Source organism: Giraffa tippelskirchi, chromosome 13 (assembly GCF_054371585.1).
Source record: "Giraffa tippelskirchi isolate mGirTip1 chromosome 13, T2T-mGirTip1v1.2.pri, whole genome shotgun sequence".
Taxonomy (NCBI): Eukaryota; Metazoa; Chordata; class Mammalia; order Artiodactyla; family Giraffidae; genus Giraffa; species Giraffa tippelskirchi.
Window position 1 is genome coordinate 96,636,055 of NC_137287.1, and position 26,014 is coordinate 96,662,068.

The window sequence follows — 26,014 nt, forward strand, 5'->3', positions numbered from 1 at the left end:
ATTTGTCTGATTCTGGAATCTGCACAGAGGACAGCACCGCCAAGAGGCCCTGACACAGACGCGCAGACAGGGTCTGTCTGGGGCAGAGCGAGGAAGGCCCACCTCAGAGGTGCTTGCGCATTCATGTCAGCACCCACGTGGATCAGTGTGTCTGTCTGTTCGTGATGTTTTCCTTGAACTATTTGTAACGCCTTGCTGGTTTCCTCGAATGAATGAAATAAATCTTTAACATGTGTTTATTCTTTTTATAAATAGAGTGTTAAATGACATAATGGTCTTCTTTTTAAATAGTTTAATAGTAATCATTTAAATAAGGCTTTGGTGTGATTTTCCATATTCTTATAGTTTCTTTTTTCTACATATACATCTTGCAGAGTCTATCATTAATCTGTAAGACAACTGGCCCCTCTACTGTAAACAGGGAGGGAGAAAGACAAGGAGGACAGGGGGTTTCACTGGTTCAGGGTGTATCCTGCCCAGGAGGGGTGCCCATGCACCCTCATGAGGCACTAGAGGAGTCGGTCCATCAGCAGTCGTCAGGGATTCACAGGATGGGGCACCAGGGACAGGTCCCGTGGGGACCCTTGGTCATGTCAGGAGGCAGGGCTGGCTGTTGGGACTAGGGGCCTGTCTGGTGAGTGGGGGCCAGGGATACTGCCAAAGACCCTAAAGTGCGTAGGACGGCCTCCTCCAGAGCATGATCTGGCCCCCAGTGCTGAAACACAAAGCCAAGCAGGTTCTGGGGGGAGACTCCAGTCGACCGCCCGCCCTGCACTGACATGACTCCAGGGAGAGATGACCGCATGGGGCATGTATGAATCTACACAGAACAGACTGTGTCTGTCATGAAGCTGCTGCTACTAAAGATACTAATCCACCCACACTGAAGTTTCACCAACTGGAAGAAGGGTGAGACCCCCCATGGGCGGAGGAAGCAGGCTGCACCCCCCTGGGCTGAGGCTCCCTCCCTTTAGGGCCAGGAGCAAAGGGGACCCTAAGCAGGGCTCAGTTCCCCTGCCAATGGCCCAAGGTCCTCAGGGATGTAGGTCAGGGCGGCTAGAGGTCCTCGTGGGCAGGGCTCAGGTCCACCCGCTGGGCCTTCCCAAACACAAGGAAGGTGCACAGCCCCAGGCTGCTGATGGCAGCCACTAGGTTGAACACAGACGTCCAGGAGCCCGTGGTCTCGATGAGGTAGCCGCCCAGGCACACGCCCACTACACCTGTACCACAAGAGGGGACAGGCCGGTTGGGGGACAGACAGGCCGGCTTGAGGACAGGCTGTCCAGCCCCTGCGAGGACAGTGCGGATAGAAGCTAGGGGCCCTGAGGGCACCAGCCCTGTCATTGCAATCCAGTCCTCAGCCTCTGAGGACCCGCATATGTGCAGGGCTCCACGTCACTGTGAGTGTGAACACCACGGAAGGCAGCTCTATTCTCCCGCAGCCAGCTCCAGGGTCTGAGCTCCCCCCAACTGCTCTAACACTCTGGGACCCCCTGAGGGGCACCATGCCCCATCCTGAGGGCTGAGGCAGAGGGTGGGAGGACACAGGGGTGGGGCAGCTTGAAACCCACAGACAGGGGACTCCAGCCCACCTCTCACCTGCCAAGGCCCCGGCTGTGTTGGCCACGCCTGGAATAGGAAAGGGAGAATGAGGATTGGTCAGTGGAAGCCCACTGGAACCCTCCCACAGCCCACCTGCCTAGGGGTAGGCCCTAGGGGCCCTGAGCAGGAAGGGGCAGCTACTCCCTATTCAAAGAGGGCCTGTGGTCCTTACCAAACAGAAAGCCGGCACAGGAAGGGGCCAGATCCTGGATATTAACAGAAATGCCGCTGCGGGAAAGAGGAGAGAACGGGGCTGAGTGACCACAGAATGGCTGCCACCCACCATGCCAGCCGTAGCTCTTCTGATCACCTGGATACCAGAGGCCAGCCAGGCCTGCCCACCATACCAGGAGGTCAGTGCCAGCTCAGCAGTGGTGATGGTTCAGGACCCACTCCCAGGATGAAATAAGATGGGAGGTAAGCTTGCTTGAGTGCACACTCACTTTGCTGCCCAATAATTTGGAAAACGACATCAAGTTCCAACTCAGAACAATTCAGAGCTGTTTTCTTGATAAAACCCTGAGCTGCAGTGCAGGTTGGGGGCCTGCAGAGCAGGTTGTGGGACACGAGGCTCGATCCCCACCTTCGGTTCAAAGGATGCTGCTCAGAGATCAGCATCTCCTCTGCCAGCCCCTCCCCAAACACTGCTTCGTTTTCCCAAAAAGCCCAGGTCCTCGCTGGCTCCATTCCTCTTCACCTCGTGGCTCACTCGTGGGGACCTGTCACCGCCCACCCTCCATGTGCACGCCGAGACACATGGCTCCTCCCCCGTACCCAGGACCCGGGAGCCCAAAGGCAGCGTACGGGCTCTGGTGGACGAGGCACCCGGCCCTCACCTGTGGTTGAAGGTCTGGAGGCCGATGGAGGCTGATGCGAAGACCACAGAGTTACAAAAGCTCGACGTGTGGCCCAGACACAGAGCAAAAACACTGGACAGGCCGAGGCCCATCACCTGTGGGAGAAACAAGCAGGGAAGCGGCGGGAGCCTTGGGCCTTCCTGGGCTGCCCGGGGTGCCCTGAATGAGGGTGGGTGGGGCTCAGGTGGGGCTCCCTCTCAGGTTGGGCCTGCCCAGAGGACATAGGACAAGGCTACACTAACCAGCTGGCCATGCTAGCTGCAGCCAGAGAAGCCCCAGTCGATGAGCGCAGATCCAGGCCCCAAAATGGGCACTGGGGCTCAGGGAAGGGGCTCAGTTGGCCAGACCAGTCCCCAGAGCTGACCCAGGGAGCCCTCCAGCCTCTGCACCACACTAGCCACCTGCTAGGTCAGGGGCCCCGGGAGCAAAACAGGGTGAGAGCAGGAAAGAGTCAGGAGAGAGCGGTCTCAGGACCTTCCTACCTGCATGAACTTCCGAACAGTGATGGTCCTGTAACCTGGACAGGGGGAGACCAGAGAGTCCCGCTGGCAATCTGTGCCACCCCACCCCCGACGGCATCCAGAGGGGTCCCACCCGGCAGGGCTGCGGGGAGAGGAGGGCCGGGCTGGGCTCACAGGGGACAGCCTGCGTCATCTGAGCCGTGTGCACACGTGTATGAGTGTGTATGTGTGCACTTAGAGGCTGGACAAAGCAAGGCCCTCAATGGTTACAAAATGTTTTTTTTGTGTTTCTGCAAATTTTCTACTTTTCCCTCAGTGAGTGGGTGGTTCCTTTGGTAAGGCGGACAAGACTGACATTTAAGGCCATGTAGGGCAGGGTCATGGGGAGCATGCCTGCAAGACGGTCATCCTTGGGGCATGGGTGTCCAGGTCTGTGCTCTGACCCCACCAGGGGCGCTACGTCTAGCCCCAGGTGGGAGAATTGACTGCTACACGGTGACTCAGTCCCCTTCACGGGAAACAGGCTAGGGAGGTGGCAGGCTGGAGGCAGCCAGTGGTTGTCAGGCCGGGAGCCGGGGCTGGCTCTCTGGACTGGGGACCCACATGGACCCATCATGGCCGGTCCTCAGGGATGTGGCCTCCTCCTTGCTACAGTGGCACCCAGGAGGGATGCCCCCCTCCCCTCCCCCAGGGCTCACCCTGATTGATGAGATGGTCGGAGAGAAGCCCACTGAGCAGACTGGCGGGAATGGCCACCAGCCAGGGCACCACGTTGAAGACCCAGCCCTGGAGGGAGGGAGTGGAGGGACCTAAGAGGCGTCCAGAGTGGGCACCTGGCCACCCGAAGAGGACAAAGGGGCGGGGTGGCTGCTGCCCATGACCACTGCGCAGTAAGTCTCTCTTCTGCCCACAGGCTAGGCCTCCCAGCCCGGCCTCTCAGACCCTAATCCATCCCCGACACGGACCGAGTGCTGGGCCCACTGGTGCTGTATCCCCTGTGAGCAGGACATCCCTTGTGGCTCCCCACAGGGTCGAGGCAGAGCTGGGGATTGTGTCCTGCCCAGAGTGTGTGACCTGAAGTTCCTGGTCACCAGACCGGGAGGTCTGGTGGCTGGGCAGCTGGGGTGAAGCCAGCCAGGCTGACTGCAGGACATCTGTGCCCACATCAGGAACCCTGCATGCCCCCCAACCCCAGGAAGGACTGTCCACAGTTGGGTGGGCAGACAGGGCAGCAGCTGGGCCTCTCCTGTGTGCACCCAGGTGCCAGCGCTGAGCCACACAGTGTCAGAACTGCCAGAGCCTGGGCGGATGGAACCCAGCTCTCTGCACACACCTTGCGGTGCCCCCTACCCTGCGAGCTGCCTGGTGGCCAACCCACCTTGGAGCTGGGAAAGGTCTCTTTAAAGAAGGTCGGCAGCCAGGAGAGGAGGATGAAGAAGGAGCAGGCCGCCGAGAGCTGGGAGACGATGGCCGCCCTAGGGGGCGGGCGCCAGGCTCAGCATCCACACCTGGAGCCCCTCCCCACACCAGGGTGGCCAGGGGCTGAGAGCGGGGAGCCCAGAGTGGAGCTGCCTCCACGCCGGCCACTCCCCTGCAGTGGTGGATCTAGGTCCCCAAACCCCGTCCCCACGACAGCCCGCTCACCAGACAGAAGGCTTTCGGAAGAGCTGTCTCCAGGGCACCTTGGTGTGTCTGGACATGGGCAGGCCCTGCGCCAGGATGCCCAGGGCCAGGATGAGATCTGAGGGGGGAGGCAGGTCCACCTGAAAGCCATCCAGGTGGGAGGATGGACCTGCTCCCAGAGACCAGACGCTGGGGGCAGCTTGTGGGCCCCCGGCTGTGTGTGGGAGCTGTACACCCTCTCTGCCAGCGCCTGGGGTCAGCAGCACTTGCCTTTGGGGGTGGACATTAGTGCTGACCATCTGTCCCCCGAGCTCTCAAACCTCCCAGGCCCCACTCCTGTCATCAGAGGCCACCCAACTGCACTTCCCCTGCAAACTGCCTGTGCTGGTCGAGCGGCCCCTGCACGTCTGCATTCATCCAACGGCTCCCAGACTTGACCGTAGCCTAGCTAAGACTCAGGGAGCAGGTGTCCTTTCTACCTGGGGCATCCTTCTCTGGAGGGCAGAGCCGCAGCCCCAGGTCCCCGGGCCTACCTGCTCTCGGGGTTCAGTGGCCCCTCCCTGGAGGGGACGAGGCACCAGGAGGGCACCAGGTCTCCCAACCTCCCTGGGGAACAGCACGTACCTCTCTCACTCAGGAGACACCTGTACACGTAACCCACCCACAGCAGGGTGAGCCCACCAGAGAAGTAGAAGACGCTCGGCCAGCCGTACCAGTCCAGGAGCAGGGAGCCCACAGCCCCGGTCACCAGCGTCCTGCAAAGACAGCGGGCGTGGCCAGAACCCTCGCTTCACTGGGGCCAGAGCTGCCTCTGGGACGCCACCCTGTGTGAGCTGAGTCCCTGGAAAACAGGGCACACTGTCATCTGTGGAGCAGCTGCCCAGGAGGGCAGGCTCCGTGCAGGATGCTAGGGGTACGAGCTGGAAGGGCATTCTGATGCCACTGGCCGGCGTGGACTCAGGCACAGCCACGCAGTCATGACGTGGCACAGGGACCCTGCTTTGCTCTGGGATCTCCCTACTAGGCCTTCAGTTGGCCTACAATTGCATGTGAATCTTTTCAAAATAAAAAAAAAAGGCAACGAGAAGACAGTGGTGACAAGAATTTGCTGACATAAAACCTCCACGCTGTTTTCAGCTCCTCGTATTAGAGAGGATAAAACTTCAAAAAGACTTCTAAACGTGGAAACAACCTCCAAACCCAACTGCCTCCCCAAGTCCTGCTGATCCTGTGTCCTGGGGGCCTCCCCCCGCCAACAGGCTGGCCTGTCTGTCAAGGAGCTTCTCCCCACTGCTCCCCATCCGCCGAGGCTCGACCAGGAGATGGTTAAAGAAGAAAAAAGAAGGAAAAAGCAGGAAAAAGCTTCCCACCAAGGCCCGTGGAGGCTGCTTTCTGCTCTGAGCCTCCACCTTCCCATCTGTGGGGAGGGGGGTGGGCATGGTCTTTCCCTGTGCCTGCCTTCTACCTGCTCCCACCCAACAGGTCCAGGTCACCCAGTGACAGGGGATTTCAGATGCACTGTGAAGCTTTCTTGGTGTGAGTTGTCTCATATTGCTTCTCTGAAATTCACGTTTCATTGGGCACCCAGGGTTTCCATCTGGGCAGCTTCCAGCACCCCCACGGGCACCCCTGGCCCCTCTGCATTCTTGCCTGGAACTCGGCAGCAGTGAAGTGAGGCCCTGAACCCAGGGGTTGTGAAGCCCCATTAGGACAGCAAGACACCCCATGGAAGGTCTGGTGTTCTGGGAGACACGCAGTGGGGAGGGACACAGGATCAGATCTGTCATGACTGGGCCACAATAGGTGCCCTCTAAAGCAAACACAGGCCACCTCCCCCATGGGAACGGCCCCCATCCAGTTCTGTCAGTGCAGATGGAAGGGAACATAAGTGGGCAAGAGCCCCAAAGCCCATTTCATCTGCTGCTGGCCCCAGGAAGACAGAGCACACACAGTGATGGGGAGAGTGGGCAGCAAGTGCCTCCAGGAGCAGACTCTCCGTGTGTCACCATCATTGAACCTGCATCACCCTGTGGCATTCGCATGAGTGGCCTGTCCCCACCAGCCCCAGGCTGGGACTTACCCGAACTGGGAGCCGGCCCCCACGGTGCTGTAGGTGAAGGCTCGCTCACTCTCCCGCACCTTCTGGGACAGCAGGCTGGTCAGTGCAGGGAAGTAAACCCCTAGAGCAGGTGGAGAAGGAAGGGGCCATATGGAGCTGTGTCCCAAGCCAGCTGGCCCACGAAGCCCATCAGGGCAGCAGGTCGAGGCATGAGAGATGTGGTGGAAGCACCAGGGGCCCTGGGTGAGCCCAGTGGATTTGGGCTTTTCCTGACACTTAGCTAAGGGGACACTCAGCTGGGGCGGTTAGGGGTGGCGCGGAGAGGGCTTACGCCGGCTCTCAAGGACACAGGGCTCCAGAGTCCTGGCACCAACATTGGGGATCATGCACACATGTGACAAGTGCACACACTAACACACACGGTGCACGAATGTCGGGTGAGACCTGAACGGCCTTGAGGGACCACAGTGCCGGGTCCTGGCTGTGACATTGCCCTGTAGCTATGGGATATGTCACTGCAGGGAGGTGGGGGGGGCGGGGGGGGCAGCTCGGGGCCTCCCTGCACCTTTCATTGCAACTTCCTGTGAAGCTATAACTATTTCAAAATCTAGTTTTGAAAAAAAAAAACAGACTGTACTGGGGAACTGCAACTCATGCCTGTTACACTGGGTTTTTCTCCAAAAGCACCCAGGAGAAGCCCAGAGGCTGGGGCACTGGGACAGGACACGGTTCCCACCTTTCCTTTGGGACCCAGCACTGGCCACACCAAGTGCTGGTCACCCAGAGTGAGACTTGCCCCTGGACCCCTGGTCTGTTCGCTGTAACAGGCCACACAGAGAAGTCTTTCCGCCTCCTAGGAGGATGGGGAGAAACAGCTAGCTGAGGGCCGCCCAGCCAGGTGCCCAGTGGGCAGCCCCCAGCCGGGTGTCACACAGCTCAGTCCTGCCTCAGCTGCAGGACAGATAGTACTAGCCATGGTCATGTGGGGTGAGTTGGAAGGAGCACAGGTGCTGGACTGCCTGGAGCACCAGGACCACCTGTGAGCTGGGCCGATGGGGCTGATCAGGAAGCAGGTAGAGGCCCAGTCCAGGATGTCTAGGATCCTGGGGGTGTGGGCTGGAGGCAAGCCCACCCCCGGCCTGCGCTCTGGAAAGTGGGAGATATGGTAAGGAAGGGGGTCTATCCTGTCAGATGCCAGGCTGGGGTAGAGCAGGAGCTCGGAAGGTCATCCCACCCCTGGAGGGAGGGCGTGAGACCCTGCCACCAACTCCCCCTGCCCCCCAGGGGTCTTTGAGGTCTCTCCAGAAGCATAACGTCCCCAAAGCATGAGATCCAGAGGTCTTGGGAATGCTGGCATCCCTCTGCCTGCTGGCCCAGCCAGCGTGGGGTGTGGCCTCCAACTGGGCACATCCCTGTGGTGGAGCTGACAGCACCACGAGGCAGCCTGGTGGCCACCAGATCCCTGGAGCAGACTTTGTGGCAGGAGGACATGTGACATTAGAACATGCCAGCCAGCCTGTGAAGTGACTCTAGAAAACAGAAAGTGGTCGGGTGCCAAGGCATCAGAGCACAGACAAACACCAGTGCAGGGATGTGAGAATGAGAGCTGGCTGCCCACCAGTGGGAATGGTCCTCCACTGACCACCTGCTCCACCAGCCGCGGCCTCACCAGCAACAGCCTTGGGTGCTGATACACCCGCTGTGATTTGAGGCAGAGTTTGAGGCACGGCATACACAGGCCCCCACACGAGGACACGTATGCACGCTTAGGAGCATCTGCCTGAACACATACCCAGAAGCACAGGTACACACGCACACACAACTGTGCATACAATCCCTTGTTGTGCTGCGCTTGGGCCCCCTACCTTGGAGCAAGCCCGTAAGGATGCGAGAGAAGGTCATGAAGGCCAGGTGGGCGCTGCCAAGGTGTGCGAGCAGTGGAGTGGCCATGGTGATGAAGCCCCAGGCAGAAGCCGAGAGGAGGATGACCTTCTCGCCGCCAATCCTGCAAGGGGGACAAGAAGGTGGCCATGGGGAGCCGTGTGGCCAGGCTGCCAGGATGGGCCGGACCAGGAGATCCTGCTGAGGAGGGGACAGGGTCTCCAAGGAGCCAAGCACCCCGAGACAGCTGAGTGCTGGCCCAGCCCACCCCCGCTTGGACCTCGGGTCTCCCAGTCCCTACATTCCCTTCCTAGGGGCCCCCTCTCCCAGCCTTGCCTGGGGGGCAGGGATTACCGATCCCCCAGGTGGCCGCCCACCACCTGAGTCAGGCAGTAGCCCCAGAAGAAGCTGCTGAGCACGACGCCAGCCTCTTTCTTGTTCCAGCCGAAGTCCTGGCTCATGGAGGCGGCGCAGACAGGCATGCTGACACGGGCGCAGTAGAGCAGGCATGTGCCCAGCAGCAGCGTCCCTGTCCATACCTGGCACTCGGGCCTGGGGAGAGAGAGGCTGATGTGAGGGACAGCTCAGCCACCTCTCGAACGCCCACCTGCCCATGTCTGGTGACTCCTGGGAGGAACAGGCAGATGCTAGAAATGACGCATGAGGTCCCCGAAACAGCGGAGGTGGGAGCATACGGTGGCTGGTGAGGGCAGGTTAACAAGCTGCGGTGGGGGAGATCCAGTGCTCCAGGACACCAGCACTCAGTTTCCACGGACCAAGTGTAACCTGCCAAGGGGGCAACGGGCTGGCAAGAGGACCCCAGTTGAGGCAGAGGGGAGGTAGGAGCAGTGCCGTGGCCCCCCCAGAGCCCCCAGGAAAGCTGGGTCTGCTCAGCAGGGGACCCAGGGGAAAGTGGTGTGAGGTGGCCAGCATGCCGTGGGGGCTAGAGGTCCCTTGGAGGAGCCTGGACAGCAGGGAGGCAGCCCCAACCTCCTAGGAAGGTTGCCAGACAATATGCATACTGAGACAGTCCTCCAAACTCCTGGCTAGCACTCCTCAATTATCAGTCACCTAATCAGGAGAAGTCAGAGACAGGAGCCCAGTGGCTCAGTGCCTATGGGACCCTGGTCCAAGGCGGGGGTGGGAAGAGGCGTCCCAGGACATCAGGGGGAAGTGCAGGACCTAAGCACAGTGTGGCTCGGTGGCAGCACTGTCCACGGCAGTCCACAGATGGTGACAAATGGACACTGATCCGGGACGTGAAAGGGGGACTCTGGTGTGGAGCACAGGGAAGTCTTTACCGGCTTTGCGGTAGCTCTGTAAATCTGTGTGTGCATACTAAGTCGCTTCAGTCATGTCCAACTGTTTGCGACCCTCCTTTGGGACTGTAACCCCCAAGGCTCCTCTGTCCATGGGATTCTCCAGGCAAGAATACTGGAGTGGGGTGCCAGGTCCTCCTCCAGGGGATCTTCCTGATCCAATCTACAACTGTTCTAAAAGATAAGATGGGGGTGGTGGGATTTTTAAATGAGAGAGAGAAGAGCCTCAGCGCCCTTCTGTGGGGGAAGGATGGGGAATGGCCTGGGGGAGGGCACCACTAGTGACTCGAGATGTCTTTGTGCAATGTGGGGACATCCCTTGCAGGGTCACAGCAGTGGGCGGGGTGGGGGGGGAGGCCTTGAGGCAGCCCTGGGGTGCCTCGGGGATACTGTATACACCTGGGCTCACCTGCCTAACTGGGGCAAGGGTTCTCCTGGGGAAGGGGTGAGGTGGGGAGGGTCAGGAGAGTGGGGAGGCCTTGAGGTAGCCTTGAGGGGGTGTCTCGGGCGTCCTGCTTACACCTGGGCTCACCCGCCTAAATGGGGCAAGGGTTCTCCTAGGGCCGGGGTGAGGTCGGGGGGTGGGGTGAGATGCTGCTCAGGTTGTGTGGAGGAGACAGGGCAGAGGCTTCAAGTCTGCCCCTCCGCACCCCCAGGCCTGGCAGAAAGGGGCCAAGGTGTCAGTGCTGTATGGCCTTGGGCAGGCCACTGGGCAGGCAAAGTCGGCAGGAGTGCGCGGACAGTTCAGTTCAGTTCAGGCGCTCAGTCATGTCTGACTCTTTGCGACCCCATTAACCGCAGCACGCCAGGCCTCCCTGTCCATCATCAATTGCTGGAGTCTACCCAGACCTATGTCCAAGAGAGGGAATTCCCCTGTGGTCCAGTGATTAGGACTCTGTGGCGGGGGGTGGGGGAGTGGGAGGTGGGTTTCAATCCCTGGTCGGGAAACTAAGATCGCACACAGCATGCAGTGGTGTCGCAAAAAAAAAAAGAACAGAGGAGGGCAGGGACCTCAAAGCTGGCAGATGAGCTAGGACCCTGGAGTCTCACCCTTACGCCTCAAGCCCATTCAAACCTTTGAACCCCTGCCTGGACCTGGCGGGGGCTCCCTTGGCTGTCTCACTGGGCATTGGCCTGAAAACAGCAAGAGGGGCCAAGGGGCGGCAGAAGCAAGGACTCCATCTCCGGGCACGGGGGCAGATCGCCTCCCTGTGGCATCCCCCCAGGCTGAGGCTGCCTTGGGGGACAGTCCAGGGTGAGGCCAGGACTGGCCCTAGGAGGGCTGGAGCCCTCGCCTGGATGCCTCCCAGGAGTAAGAGACCTCAGAGGCCCTTAGTGCAACTTTGTGCCCTGAGCCAGCGGGCGCCACGCACACTGGGAGCCTGGTAAGTGGGCACGATGGGCCATGTCTATCATCTCCAGGACATGGCCACTGCCACCTGGGCAAGTGCAGCCACGTGGGGGGAACACGGGCCCAGCCACCAGGCCTCCCAAGCTTCAGTTTCCTCGGTGAAGACGGGTTCATTCCTCTGACGCCTGTCTCCTTCACAGGTCAGTGACTAACATGGTGACTGCCAGCACCCGAAGCCCCAACAAGGAGCAGTCGACTGAGGGGGTGGGGCCGGGGGAGGCTTGGCAACAGCGTCCACCTGCCAGCATTTCCTCCCCAACCCCATTCCACTCCCCCTGGCAACTCAGTGCACTTTCCCACAGGCTGGGAAGTGAGATGGGGAGCCTTCATGTGTCTCAGGCTTGCAGAGGCCCTGGGTGGGGGGAAGCTCAGGGCCACATCATCCAGCTGCTGCCCCCACAGCTGGAGGCTGTGGGGCCCTGCAATCCTACCAGTGGAAACAGACCACCACTCGAGGAGACTTGGGGGCGCATAAGCCCAGCCTGCTTCCCCAGAGGGTTGCGTTTGCGTTAGGAGTCTGGGAATTACCATCCAAAGTGCTGTTAGCTCTGGATGAAGGGAATGGTCTGATGTGATGAGCAACTCTCCCAAGGAGACACTCTGGGCCCCAGCCTGACTGGGGGAGCCCCCCTTTCCCTGGGCCTCAGTTTCCCCGGGTGCACTGGACCACAGATTTCATGCTGCGTCTCTGGTCTCTGGGTGCCCTGAGGAGGGGCAAGGATGGGGCTCCTGGGCGGTACTCTGTGACAATTTGCATTTTATATTAGAGCTTCCTATGAGTCCAGTGGGAAAGTGTCCCGTGCTGGAAGGCCTGCCATTCTGCAGTCCCAGGAGCCATCTGCTTGACTGGTTGGGGGCAGATGCCCCCTTGGAAACTGCCTAGTGACCCTCAGTGACCAGGGAGAGGCCATCGTGCCCCCACCTTCCTTCCTGGTTGGCAAAGTGTGACTGGAATGACTCAGAAGTGGGGATAGCAGCGCAGTGACTGATGGGGCAGGTCTAGGGGTTGCCCCTCTCAAGAGGCGATGCGGGGGCAGAACCCCACAGGGAAAGTCAAGGACTCTCCTGGGGCCTGGTGGCCCCAAATGCTAATTTTCTTTACAGAACCAGACTGTGAGTGGGGTGTGGGGGTAGGACAGGGGAGGGGCATCAGGAAGGCCAAGGAGGCCACAGAAGGCACTGGCTCAGCCACCCCCAGAGGAGCTCAGGGACTGTCTCTTCTGGGGTCCGACCGTGGAAATGACGCCGCAAGTCCCCCTTCTTGTTCCCACTTTTCCAGCCCACCACGGCAGGCCAGCCGGCAGGAGCGGGCAGAGGACTGGTGAGTGCAGGTCCCTGAGCCTCAGGTTGGCGCAGGGTGACCTCCACAGCCAAAGGTGAGCCCTGTGAGCCCAGGAGCACGGGAGCAGGGCTTCTAACTTCCACAAACAGCCACAGCTGGAAGGTGCCTTTAATAAGGAAGCTTTGTTCCTTTCTGTGGTCAAAGCTACGAAGGGTCACCTGCATAGATGGGACCGCGCCCCTGGGACACCTGCCCCTCCTTTGGATGCAATTTGCTGGCGCCCCAGGAGCCTGGTTCTGTTTGCTCTCTGGGTGTGAAGTCCAGTTGGAAACAGGGGAAAGCTGGCTGAGACTGGCCTACTCTGGAAGGCTGGCAGGGCACCGAGAGGTCAGGAAAGGCATCAGCTTCCAGACCACTGGTTGGCCTTGAGCTTAAGGCACCAGAATGGGGATCCCCACAGGAGTTAGGGGGCCAGGTGCTGTGGGCTTCCTCCCAGGGTCCTGGAGGACCCGCAGCCCTGTCCCTGAGCTGGCAGGCAGTGCCGCTGGCCAGGCGAAGGGACATCCTCCACAGGTGCCGGGGACACAGAACCAGCAAGTCTGCTGGTGCAGGCGACTCAGATGTGGCAACTGATCCGAACGCCAGACCCAGAATCCTGGTCTCCGGCAGGTCTTGCTGGGAGCACGTAAGGTCATGACAGGATCAGCCATGAAAAGTCCGAAGACCCCTGACTCTGCCCAGTCCTGAGTCTTGTCCATGCCCCCAACTTTTCTAGAAACTTCTGCTTCCTGCCAAAGGCCCCCATGCCTGAGAAGCACCCATGGCTGAGCAAACACGAGGTCACGTGGACCCTCGATTCAGAAAAGGGAACTGTGCCTGCTCCTGGGGACAGAGGGCAAGGGCCAGAGAGAAGCGGGGCTGAGGCTTCTGGCTGCCCTCTCAGGTATGTCCCTGGGGAATGGCCCTGCCTCTGGGTGGTCCACACGGCAGTCAGCAGCCGCACACAGTCACCACAACCCTTTGTCACAGTTCTCATCACCTTTATCCACACAAGGTGTGAACCACTCCACCCAGGACCCCGCTGCCTGCCTGTAGGTGCTCCTTTCTAAACCAGGCAGGGAGGGAGGGAGGTGGTGAAGGCAAAGCCAGACTGTTGCAAAGCAACAGGACTCTCTAGAAGCTCCAGCCCTCTGCCCAGCCGCCTGCAGAGATCCTGCCACTTGGGTTGGCTCCTGGGTCAGCTCTAGGGAGGAGGCCTCATCTAGATAACCAGCAGGGTGGGGAGGGAGCAGGTGAGTGGGACTCAGATACACCCTGTATGCAGCCCTCTGGGGCACCTGGCACCTTGCGTGTGATTTGGGCTCTAGAGCTCCCCCGTCCCTGGGCCCTGTGCCCAGAGAGTCCCTGGCTTCCAAGGTCTTCCTGTGACTGGCTCTGGGAGGCTGGGGGAGGGGAAGGCACAAGGCAGGCCCCTGGGGATGCAAAGGTGGAGGTGAACCGGCCCTGGAAGCAGGGCCAGTTCAGGGGAGGCAGGGGAATGTCAGGGGAGATAGGGCCTGACGTTCACTGACTTGGGGACCTCAGCCCCCCAGAACCGGAGGGGATTGTCTTGCTCCTGGTCACTGTGTGAGTCACGCTGGGGAGCGGAGCCCCCAGCCCAGGGCCATGACCTGCCCAGGCTCTCCCTGTACGGTGAACTCCCACCCCCTGGAGGACCTTGTGTGCATCACACAGCTGGCCCAGGATGGCAGGGGTCAGTGTCTGCTGCAGGTTCCAGCATAGCCCCCTGCCCTCAGCCCACTGACTGCGCACCTACAGGCAGCCCTCAGGTGGGTGATCACAGGTGGGGGCTAGGGCCTGTCAACGTGTGTGGTCCTGAGCTGGGAGGCCCTGCCCCCAGCCCTCCCATCCTCCCAAGGCCCGACCCGGCCTGTAAAGAGCCGACGGGGCACTGGGGAACCGGGCCCTGGATGGAAGGGAGGCGGCAGGGAGGTACGTGGCCCCTAGGCGGAGCAAAGGTGCCGCCAGCGGGAGCTGTCTCCGCCCAGGACGCCTGCACCCTCCCCTGACCATCCCCCGACGCGCGCGGCCCCACCTGGACCACTGGGTGTCCTCGGCCGCGTCCCTGCGGGTCTCGTCCGGGGGCGGCTGCATCAGGCGCGGACGGCGCGGGCGCAGCGTATCCGGGGCCGCTCCCGCCCGGCCGAGCCACCGGGCAGCGCCGCCCAAGTCCACGTGTCAGTCCCAGCGGCGCTTCCGTCCGGCGCGCTCCCAGGACGTGTCGCCCCCAGACGGCCACCGCGGGGGGCGGGCGAGCAGGGCGGGGCCCGCAACTCGGTACCCGCCCCACTCACATCCGTCGGGGAGGCCGGGCCTGGCGCTCCCGCGGGCGGGGCAGACCCCTGAGCGCCCCGGGCTTCTAGTGGCCACCGCGGACGTCCGGGATGGCGTGGGCGCTTCCCCTGCAGCCGGCCGGAAGGATGGGGCTCTGGAGGGGCTCAGCTGGCGGTGATCCTGGCGGGCAGCCTGCATGCCGTTCACACTTGGGGGGCTCCTCACCTCGCAGGGCTGCGCACACCTCAGGTGAGAGTTGGGGTTGGTCTCACCCACTGCAAGGGGAGCAAGACTGGAAGGGAACCAGTTTCAAAATGAGTCTTTGAAGGTGGGCTCTGGCCCCGGGACCCAGGAGCAGCAGGGGGAAGCCTGGCGATCCAGAGCCCACGGAGGGGACCGAGTGTTCTGACTCCTGGCAGGTGCCAGGCCCCGCCCTCGGATCCCTGGATCCTCGCTCTTGGGGGGATTCTCATAACTTCAAAAGCCTTCACACCCCGGGGTGGTGGGCACAGCCACAGAGAGGCAGCAAGTGGACTTCTGGGCAATTCTGCTTCTCCTAGCTGCGGCCTCTTCACACCTACAACCCCACCTCCACCCCACCCCCCTGGACCCATCCTCCACATGACAGCCTGGTGAACCTGGCCAGGTCACACCAGGAGGAAGCCCTCTGAACAAAACCTAAAACACCCTACCCCTTGGCCTTGGCCTTCCCTCTCCCCCAGCTCCTTCTGTGCAGCGGTGCCCACCGCAGGCCTGGCTCACCCTGCTCCACACACGCTAGCGGAACAGAAGGCGCTTCTTCCACCCATACGATGCTCAATGGGACAGAAAGACGGTGTGGAGAGAGGGGTGCTCCCCCAAATAACCCAGGACTGAGGAAAGTGTGAGAATTCTTGCTAAATTCTACCTGGCAGTTCACTGCCACCCACTACCCCAGACACTTTGATGATGATTTAAAAATTTTATTTTTGGCTACATTGGGTCTTTTTTTTTTTTTTTAATATATTTATTTACTTTAGGCTGTGCTGGGTCTTCATTGCTATGCAGGCTTTTCTCTAGTTGTGATGAGTGGAGGTTACTCGTCATTGTGATGCGTGGGCTTATTGTGGCCGTGTCTCTTGTGAAGCACAAGCTCTAGAGCACGCAGGCCTCAGTAGTTGTGGTGCTTGGGCTCAGTAGTTGCGGTTCGCAGGCTCTGGAGCACAGGCTCAATAGCTGTGGTGCACTCGTTTAGTTGCTCCATGGCATGTGGGATCTTCCCGGATCAGGGATCCAACCTGTGTCTCCTGCATAGGCAGGTGGATTTTTAACCACTGAGTTACCAGGGAAGCCCTGCATTGGGTCTTTTTTTTTTTTTTTAATAAATTTATTTATTTTAGTTGGGGGCTAATTACTTTACAATATTGTAATAGTTTTTGCCATACATTGGGTCTTAATTGTGGCATGCAGATTTCTCACTGCAGTGTGCAGACTTCTCTCTAGGTGTGGCATGCAGGCTCAGCAGTTGCAGCACATGGACTTACTACTCACCCCACAGCCTGTGGGATCTTAGTTCCCTGGCAAGGGATCAAACCTGTGTTCCCTGCATTGGAAAGCAGATTCTTAATTACTGGACCACCAGGGAAGTTCCTGATGGTGATTTTATTATGAAAACCTAGAGCTGCACCATGGGGGACATTTGTCATTTGCTTACCCAAAGCCCCTCTGCTCCTGGAGCTGTGCATGAACAAAACACAGAAAGGAAACCGAGAGGACAGGGAAGGGTGGCTTCTGCCATGAGATGGGCTGGGAAGTGTCCCTGAAAAGACCGGCACATCGAGTCTGAGAGCAGAGAATAAGCAGGGCATGCGGGTGGGGTGGGCAGAGGCCCAGAGCAGCTTCAGGACTGCAAGGAGCCTGGTGGGTGAGCAAGAGGACAGGAAGGGGGACAAAGCAGTGGGGAAGGGCAGGCTTGTGGGTCTTGGTGGTCAGGTAGAGACCAGCCAGGGCTCTGACACTGGAAGCCCCAGGGGGTCACAGGATCACCCTGGCTGCCGTGAGGACCACTCAGGGTGGCCAGGGCAGAGGCAAAGGACAGGCCACTGCAGTACTCCAGGCCCAAGGTGAGGAGGCTTTGGCTAGTGGGGAACAAGAGGTGGACGGTTGCTCGGAGTGCACAGAGGCCAATGGAGGGCCAGGCGTGAGCATCTGACCCCTTCCTGAGCCTCTGAGCTGGGCAGGGCCATCCTCCATGAGGCAGAAGATCTGGGTATCAGCTAGGGCCACTAGACCACGTGTCCCAACCCGAGAGGAAGCCATGCTCATGTTGGCAGCAGCTGGATACGCCTCCAGCTTCCAGTAAACTCTTTGAGCAACCTCATATCCAGCCAACCCAGTGTTCCTGAGTTTCAAGGTGGAGAGTGATCAGAAGGTCGTGTACAGAGACTAGCCCTGGCCCCCAATGCTGGTGACAGCTGCTCAGGCCACGCCCACTGGTGTTGGGGCCTCGGCTCTTACTTGTTTGGGGCCTGTGCACCTTGCGTGAGTTTTACTTCCAGTGTTGCTGCCTAGACACGCCACAAAGGCCTCACTGCTATGTCGTGACTTCACCTTCCTCAGCCTCCAGACACGTCTCTACTGCGCAGCACAGATGGGCTGCTACACTTGGGCTGCTACACTTGGCACAACTTCTGGTCAAGTGCATCCCCGCTGGACCATGGCCTGGGTGTCCCCAGGGTCCTCGCCACCTCTGGCCCCTGTGCAGTCCAGTCAGTGCTTGGGGAAAGCACAGACATCATGCTGCTTTAGGAAAGCTGCCCACCACATGCTTACTCTGCACGTCTGTCTTCAGGGGGCATCCTGGCTGGATGGCAGAGCCAGCCTTGCAGCCATCAGGCTCACCCCTGGCATTTCAGTCAACACCAGGACCCATCCCAACCAACAGCTGCCTTTTCTAGAAGCTGGAAACCTTAGTTCAAATAACAAAATACAGTATTTTTCATGTGCCTTGCAATAATCCCTATGCTTCGGAAGAATCCAAACTAGGGGTCATTTCTCATGTGACTTCACAATATCGGGAACACAGAGCACCAAAATATTGTCACATTTTATTTATTTCAAGGCACTTTCCACCAGAAAGTGTAAAGAAGAAGAAATAAACTACCCTGGTAAAACATCACATTTTAACAAACATGACAGCAAGATCCAAATGAGACGAAGTAGAAAAATAGACATACTTAACATTCGTTATCTGGAAATGCTTGCTGGAAAAAAAAAACACAACAAAACAGACTGCAAAGGAGGAAACAGAAAAGTCTCCAAAATCGCCCCTTTAAAGATTTCCAGCCCATGGGGAAGGAACCACACTCTTTATACAAAGGGAAAGAACCCAACAGCACCATCTGAATTCTCCACATCTTGCTGGCACCCAGCTCACATGGGTCTTTGCACTGACTGGTCAAGCCCCTGACTAAATGGTGAACAAGCCAGCAGCACTTCTCTTAAGCATTCAGCAACACTTCCTACACGTGACGGGCCCTACTCAGGTCCCCATAGTTTATGGATGATTCTTACCCAGTAATATACATCTCAAACCCGCTATTTTGAAAAATGTCAAATTGATTGTATGTTAATGATGCACATAAATTATCTTATATACACTAATCATAAAGGATAGGAATATTCTGAATTACTTAGTGCTTTTCGAAGTGTAGTTTTACCTCTACTTCCCTAATATTTTTCTTCAGCTTCTGCTGTATTTAACTATCACCTGAAGATTCAAGGCCCCTTTCTCCCTACTTTTATTCCCAAATCTTAAGAGGAAATGATCATACAGAAAGGTCACATCTGAGTTGATGACTGAGACAGAGCTGAAGCTCATCACTTCCAGGGGGTGAGCAAAGGACCCCTCCCAGTGCTCACAAGGCCGAAAGGGCAGCTCTAAGGGCCAGTCCAGGGCCTGATGGTCTCCTGAGAATCTACAAAGACCTCAGCGCTTTTGCCTTTGCTCTGTGACTGGGGAGGGAAAACCCTGCCTGAAACTGTACCCACTGAAAACCAGAGACCTGCAGCCTCCAAGTGCAGCCGGAATGAGTGGGAAGAGGAGCTGAAGCCAGAGACCCTGCAGGACAAACACTGAGTGTGGGGATGTGACCGAGAGGCCCTGCAGCTGGAGCAGAACTGACCTCCCCGAAGACCTGCCCAGCTGAGCACCAAGGCCAACAGACTCTCTAGATTCGTCTGCTGATGGTGTGCGTCTCTGTGGAGCCCAGGTGCCAGCACAGCCCACCCTGTGGGACGGATCAGGTGAGAACTGAATCCCAGCCACGCAGGTGCTCCCACCTGAGGATGTGCAGGGGTCACCAGCCCCGGGAGCTCTGCACGCCGGGGCCCCTCCACCTCCACCAGCCTCACTGAGGGCCGGCAACTCTGCACTGGTACCCTGGGCCACCTGCCCTGAACCCCAGCGTCTGAGCCTGCACTCAGGACTCACTGATGGCAGTGGACACCGGGCAGGGGACAGACGTGAGGGAGCAGGAGCTGGACGTCTGCCAGACTGGCTGACAGAGAGGCAGAAGTGCGGGTCACGGAGCCCACTGCACCATAGCGCACGCCTGGCACCATCATGTGTCACACGGAGCTGCCCCCTTCTGGCTGTAGGTACCAGACAGTGTCACTATGGTCACCCTGGGGAAGCACCCCAAAAGCAAAAGTTGTGCTCGAGATGATGAACACTTCTGAGAGACCACTGTGGTCATTCTTGAAATTGAGGAGAAACCTTTATTTTCAACAAAATTGCCCAGGAGAGATGGTTCATTGATCCACTAGGAAAGAGTCTCTCACCACGTACAGCACCAAAATATATATTTAAAAAATTAAAAAACACACAGCCCACCCTGCATACACACACACACACACCCATCTCCCCCAAAGCCACACGACCCAGACCAAACAGGAAGACAACCAAACTTAGTGCCCTCGCACAAAAGAAGTCTTTGAACTGGGATTTACAAATTCATATAGTCTTTCCTATGAAAAAACAAAAACAAACCAAAAACCAAAGAGGGAAAGAAAACATTTCTACATGAAGGCCGGCCGAGATGGAGGAGGAGGAGGACACACTGTCCTCCTGGATGCTGACAGAGCTAGACGGTCATCAGTGCTGCCTGGTGCTCTGAGCAGGGCCTCGAGTGGACTAGCGGCCCTAAGATGAGGTGCCTTCAGGAGCTGAAGTGCCCAGAACGCTGAGCACAGGCCATGGGGCAGTCCTCGCCGGCCTTCCAGAAGAGACGGCATCTTGCACTGGGAGTTTTCCAGTACTTAAAAGGGCCACTTTTCCCTTTCAAAATGATGCTGGGTCAAAAAAACAAAACAAAACACAAACAGTAAAAGAAGGGAGAAGAGAGTTCTCTGCTGCTGTAAAAATCTTCAGTCCCAGGTGGCGCCCGCGGGCCCGGGGCCATGCAGCGGGGCCCCACACAGACTACTTGGGCTCCTCGATCACGCCTTTGCTGAGGTCTGTCATTTTGGGGTATTTTACTTTCTTCTGGTCCAGCTCATTCTGAGCCCAAAGGAGTAGTTTCAGCAACTTTGCCAGCTTGGGTGTTGACTCACGATTCTCGTAATCCAGGACAGCTTGGTTCACTTCACTCCACACCTAGAAAATGGACAGCCAATAAAAACCACCTCACACACAGAGCACCTGCAAAAAGGAGCCATTATAAGATGCATCTCATACGTCTTCAAAATCATTTTTACATGAGAGGCTGGCTACTTATTTAAACAAACATGAAGCCTGTGACTGTCGGGCACTCTGGGGATGTAAAGGGGCACACGGTATGGTCAGCAGATGTCACATCTGGCCTAGACATGATCACATGCCAGGAGCTGGGCACGAGGGGACTGGCAGGGAGCAGAGACCAGTTCCATTCCAACAAGCCCTAGGAGGACACCTGATGTGGATCCCAAGGACATGCTCCTTTCAAGGCAGTGAGGGCGGTGGGGAAGGGGAACTGTGGTCAGGGAGCTGCCCTGTTGGTGGGAACACAGAAGCCGTGACAGAGAGTGCAAAAGTATCCAAAGCAAGTGTGGGATTTTCATCAAATCCCACATCTGTTCCTAACAGTCTCCACCCATAGGAAGCCACCTCAGATAAACAAAAAATAGGCAAAGAGGCTTAACTATTGTTTAAGGGTCTCAACACCCTGGGCTCCTAGTATCACACACGTAAAGAGTGGGGCCCTCCCAGCAGTGTCCTGGTCACACCACACACACCACCCCATTTCTTTGGAAATCCTGCCCTGAATATCCACAGAGGGTGTGGACGGAAGCCCTCTGGCTCCCCTGGAGCCCACCTTCTGCCTCTGCATCATGTTGAGCAGGTCTCCAAAGGGTGAGTCCTCGGGGTTGTCAAAGGCCAGCAGGGCCAGTGTACGCTCCATCTCGGTCAGACACTCGCGGCTTTCCTCGCCCTGCTCGGCCAGCTGGGTCTGGGCGAACTCCAGCGCCGCCTCCGTCTCCCGCTGGCGGATCAGCTCGATCAAGTGTTGTTGCTGGTTGGGGGCCAGGCAGACAGGGTGAACACTTTGCGCCCAGCCAGCGACACCCCCTAATCCCAGGGCTGCACCTGCTTCTTATGAAAAGGGCCTCTCAGAGGACAGAGTTGTTGAGTACCTCCAAGCTCCTAAACTTTCATTTTCAAAGCAAGAAACAGCTTCTGAGATACATGGCAGAGCAGCTAACTTAAACCCCTTCCCTCGTCAATTACAGCAATATTCTAACGAAATTAGCCTTGTTACCTCTCAATAACAGAAAGCAGCCGTCCCCAAGCTTTTTGGAGAAGGGATCAGCTACCCACTCCAGTAGTCTTGCCTGGGAAGTTCCATGGACAGAGGAGCCTGGCAGGCTACAGTCCACAGGGTCACAAAGAGTTGGACATAACCGAGCAACTAACACGTTCACTTTCCAAGGTTTTTGGCACCAAGGACCTGTTTTGTGGAAGACAATTTTTCCCCAGACTAGGGTAGGGCGAGGATGGTTTGGGATCACTCAAGCACGTTACATCTATTGTGTCCTTTATTTCTAATGTAATGTTGCCGCTGACCTGATAGGAGGTATCGGTCTGTGGCCTGGAAGTTGGGGATGCCTAACATGAAGAACCTTAATTATCAAGTGTCTGCAAGCAACTCACTTGCAGATGGAAGTAGAGATAGCGGTTTGTATCCAGCAGCTCTGGGTGGAGGCTGTTGATGAGCGCAATGGCCTCCTGAATCTGGCCTTTCAGTATCATCTCACGGATTTTGATTCGCTCGTCAAGTGTTTCTAGATCAACACTGGGTTCAATCCCAGATTCCATTCGAAACTTCTCCGCTGCCTCCTTAAAGCCCTCTGGAAAAGAAAACTATCTTCACTGCTTGGAAAATCAGCAAGATACCAACACCAGGGCTTTTTATCTCTAGCAAGTCCATCCTCTGTGAGTGAAAACCTCTAGTAAGAACTGCACTTTCTTGGGATGTGGGATTAACACCTCTGTGACTTACCAGCTACACTTCTTTTCCTTCCACCTGCCCTGCCCCCGCCCCCCCACTCTAACTTTCAGTCAGGGGAGGATGGGCATTGAGGCCCCTGCACTGGGGTCCAGACCTGTGTGGAGAAGCTGCCAACCTGCTCCAGGGGCAGCACGGTGCCCTCCCATTGTGGATGAGTACATAGTTTCTTCAATCTCAGAGACTGATGGGGGGCCAGGTCACTGGGAACTCCAGGAAGGAGACTCACTTTCTGGAGACATGTGGGTTTTCTCACCTCTGCAGAGCGACCCTCTCCTCCACAGGGTCAGGAGGCCGGGGTATTATCAGAGCACTCGCATTTCCTTCCACAGGCCCCCCCCCCCCCCTTTCTTCTTTTGACTTGGACACACCTTCTAGAAACAGTCCAGTATCATTTACCAGACTGGCCGGAAGAAATTAATTACTTAGACTTTAAATGTACTTTTGCACATTGTAGATCAACTGCAAAAATGTCAAAGGCCAAGAAATAAGTTTTTTCTTTAGATCTCAGAGAACTGGAATCATGATTTCATCTCCAAAAGAGGACATCTCTTTAAAATGGTAGTTACAAGTTTGTTACAAGAGCACTGCATTTCCATGATGCCTGAACGCAACCTAACTTTCAGGACCCTCCAGTGGTAAAGTCCTGCTTGTGAGCCCAGAAAGGGAGAATGGTGCCCAAGAGGCAGCACCCGTAGCACAGCTCTCACCTGTGACCAAGTAGTTCATGATGAGACGGTTCATGTCTGCTCGTTGGACATGTAAGTTATTGAGCTTTTCCATCCACTCATCCTTTGTGATTTCATCGGGTTTTTCTGTGTAACTCATTCTGATTTATTTCTACAGGGGAAAAAAAGTATATTTTAAGAATTGGTGACAAATTCTCACAATTGTGATCATTTCAGATATAAACACAGTGACCAGGAACCAAAGGGTGGAGAGAGGGAAGATACTTAAAATGGGGAAAACAGCACATGCAGAGGGCCTGAGACACAAACACAGGCTCAGGGACCAGAAAAAAGGTTGGGGGGTTCAGAAGGCAGGATGAACACGAGGAAGAGCTAGGAGTCTGAGGACCAGGAGGTCAAGAGGTCAGTCCTGGTCAGATGAAGGCCCTTCAGGCCCAGCAGCAGTCTGTTAATAGATGGACGCTCCTCTAAGCACAGGGTGGCATGGAGAGGTACAAGCTGAAGATTCACCTGCTTCGATGTGTGTGCTCAAGACAAGCCATCTCACACACTCTCCAGGATGACAGAAATGAAGCAGCCTGACAACACCAGACATGTGCGTGGTCTCTTGAGCCCCGTTACCCTGCGGTCAGAACGGACGGCACAGCAACACACTTGGCACCACTCTGCAAGGCTGTGCGTGTGTGCTCCGCTCCTCGCTGATGGCTCTTCTGCTAGCTGGGACCCCGAAAAACAGCCTACTGTGTCCCAGACACAGACAACTCTGTCACTGTTCAGGACGGCAACACTGTGGAGACTGCCATAGGAGTTAGTCAATAGTAGCTGGGACAAGCAAATGATGGTTCATAGGACCGCAGTCCCAAAGGACCAAAGCTCTGGGGCAGACATTTCTGACTTCAGAATTGTTCAGGTTGTACAAAGACTATTTGGTACATGTATCACAAGACATCCTCCCTGGGGTCTACGGCAGCACCCCACGATTGGACATGACTGCTTCAGTGAAACCCAAGAGGATCACACCCAGTGGAACAGAAATTACTAAATAGCTTTTGCAGGGTCAGGTTCTGCCATGAAATCAATTAAAAAAACAAGACCAAAAAGTTTTGGTTTTCAAAGTTTTGTGGATTTTAGGACCACTGACTGTATCAATGGAACAGAATTTACCAAAGCAGTTAAAATACATGAACAGGCCCACACAGGGGACTTAGAAACCAGCTGCATGAAGAGAGCAAGTTGCAGCACAGACCCAAGAGTAGCAGTTTTTTAAAGAACAAAAACAAAACAAGTTACACAATTTTTACTTGGTAGTAAATACATTCATTGCAAAAACTATTTATTATTTTTTCAAGTAAGAGCATGAACCCTGAAACTCAGGAGGTGGTTACCACGGGAAAGGGGGCCCTGGGAGCACTAGCAGGGGTGTCAGGATGGGTGGTGAGCCCACCCACTGTCCACTTCAGTTTTATCCTTTGTAACTGACATAGATATTGTGGATATTACTTTATGTAAAGCAAAGCACATGCTCAATTACCTCAATAAATAAAAGCAATTTAAAAGATGGCTCTGGTTTCCCAGTGGGCATGGGATGACTGTGAGGTGGTGAAAGCTGAGCAGGAAGACCAGTGAGGAGCCACCCAAACAAGAGGACAGCAGTGGAAGAACCAAGAGCACAGCTCACAAGACACTGTGGACTGAGCCAATGGGCCTTGCTGCTGGACCCAGCAGGAAAGGATAAAAGATTCGTGGACCATGGAAAGGTTTCAAGCTTGAGACCTTGGAGAATGGAATCCCAAATGAGGAAAGACTGGGAGAGGAACAGGTTTGAGGAGTCGGGCGAGTTTGGGGTGACTATCAGACCCACAGTAGAAGTCAAGCAGGCGCCTGGATTACAGGTCTCCAGTTCGGCGATGGACACGTTAATTAGGGCAATATCCACCACAAAATGACAGAAAGCCAAGAGTTCACCAGAGATCGCCCAGGGAGACAGTGTCGGTGGGGAAGCAAAGGGGAGCAAGATAAAGTCCTCGGTCGCCGGGGGATGCCATGCCCAACTCTGATCCGCAGAAGAGAACTTGTCTGAGACAAAACCAAGGGGCCGTCCCTCACACAAGGTCATTTCTCTAAGCTGCGGCCACTAGCGCAACTCATGGCAAACTCTTACTCATGGGCGACAGAGCAGTACTGGAAAGTTAACAACTTTGGAGAACCGGCCCATTCTGTTTTGTGCAGGAAAAACTGAGCACGTAAACACCCCACAAACAGCGCGGACGGCGAGGAACCCTTCGCCGCACGAGCAACGTCCTGTCTCGGCAGCTCAGTGTCTGCTCGAACGCAGTCCTGGTGCAAACAGTTTCCGCCGCAGACCTGTGCGACTTGTGAAGAACTATCACCTCCCAGCAGGCGTCGCCGCCCCTCTAAACATGCTCCATCAACAACAAACACCGAGTCCACGCCCGGACTCCGCCGCCTTAGGAAGAGGAGACAGTTGGACCTGGAAACTCTTGAGGGCGCCGCCTCCCCCGAGAACGCGGCCCGAGGACACCTGCTCAGACGTCCGAAACCGGCAGGCCCCCTGCACCGTAGGCCGTCCGGCGCAACCCCGCAGCCCGGTCAGCCTCCTCACCGGCCCGCCTCGATCCCTCCCTGGCCCCGACCCCAGCCCGGCCCTCCGCCTCCCGGCCGCCGCACTCTGGCGGGGACGCTAGGCCCGGCCGCCTGGGCTCGCCGCGGCCATCTTACCGTGCGGATCCCGCCTGCCGCGCTGCGCGGTCTCCGCGGCCGCTCAAAGGGCCGGGCGGGGCCGGGCGGGGAGGGGGAGGTGACGGCGCCGGGGACTGGGAGGCGGAGGCGGGGGCCGCGGCGGAGGCGGAGGCGGGGGCGGGGAACGGGAGGGCAAACGCACCGGCGGCCGCCCCCTCAGCCACTTCCCGCGAGATCGCCAGATCGCGAGTCGGCAGCCAATCAAGTGCTTTC

At 57.2% G+C, this 26,014-nt stretch overlaps 2 protein-coding genes across 5 annotated transcripts; both read right to left on the minus strand.

Moving 5' to 3' along the window:
• Positions 1–280: 280 nt before the first annotated feature.
• On the minus strand, positions 281–14,728 carry SLC17A9 (solute carrier family 17 member 9). The gene is made up of 13 exons (XM_081557686.1): positions 14,591–14,728; positions 8,838–9,035; positions 8,468–8,607; positions 6,624–6,723; positions 5,168–5,298; positions 4,565–4,661; positions 4,299–4,395; positions 3,619–3,706; positions 2,942–2,976; positions 2,439–2,554; positions 1,775–1,830; positions 1,600–1,629; positions 281–1,220 (listed from the first exon to the last, which is right to left on the minus strand). Exons 1-13 carry the CDS (start codon positions 14,647–14,649, stop codon positions 1,057–1,059), a joined length of 1,311 nt encoding a protein of 436 aa, XP_081413812.1. The 5' UTR covers positions 14,650–14,728; the 3' UTR covers positions 281–1,056.
• A 4,839-nt stretch (positions 14,729–19,567) lies between these two features.
• Positions 19,568–25,978, minus strand: GID8 (GID complex subunit 8 homolog). 4 transcript variants are annotated; one of them, XM_081557705.1, is made up of 5 exons: positions 25,944–25,978; positions 23,063–23,192; positions 21,998–22,194; positions 21,162–21,359; positions 19,568–20,464 (listed from the first exon to the last, which is right to left on the minus strand). In XM_081557705.1, exons 2-5 carry the CDS (start codon positions 23,178–23,180, stop codon positions 20,291–20,293), a joined length of 687 nt encoding a protein of 228 aa, XP_081413831.1. In that variant the 5' UTR covers positions 23,181–23,192; positions 25,944–25,978; the 3' UTR covers positions 19,568–20,290. The 4 variants fall into 4 exon arrangements, with proteins under 4 accessions (XP_081413831.1, XP_081413830.1, XP_081413834.1 ...); XM_081557704.1 differs by having other exon boundaries at positions 25,781–25,978; XM_081557708.1 differs by having other exon boundaries at positions 25,533–25,978.
• Between the last annotated feature and the right edge of the window lie 36 nt (positions 25,979–26,014).

Excerpts from the sequence above, each read along its gene's own strand:
- GID8 (XM_081557705.1), bottom strand. The coding sequence starts at position 23,180 with ATGAGTTACACAGAAAAACCCGATGAAATCACAAAGGATGAGTGGATG. Across the intron at positions 22,195-23,062 it reads CATGAACTACTTGGTCACAG|AGGGCTTTAAGGAGGCAGCG; the intron begins GTGAGAGCTGTG and ends TTTCTTTTCCAG. Across the intron at positions 20,465-21,161 it reads ACATGATGCAGAGGCAGAAG|GTGTGGAGTGAAGTGAACCA; the intron begins GTGGGCTCCAGG and ends TCCATTTTCTAG.
- SLC17A9 (XM_081557686.1), bottom strand. The coding sequence starts at position 14,649 with ATGCAGCCGCCCCCGGACGAGACCCGCAGGGACGCGGCCGAGGACACC. Across the intron at positions 4,396-4,564 it reads TTCCGAAAGCCTTCTGTCTG|GGCGGCCATCGTCTCCCAGC; the intron begins GTGAGCGGGCTG and ends CCCGCCCCCTAG. Across the intron at positions 2,555-2,941 it reads CTGTTCGGAAGTTCATGCAG|GTGATGGGCCTCGGCCTGTC; the intron begins GTAGGAAGGTCC and ends TTTCTCCCACAG.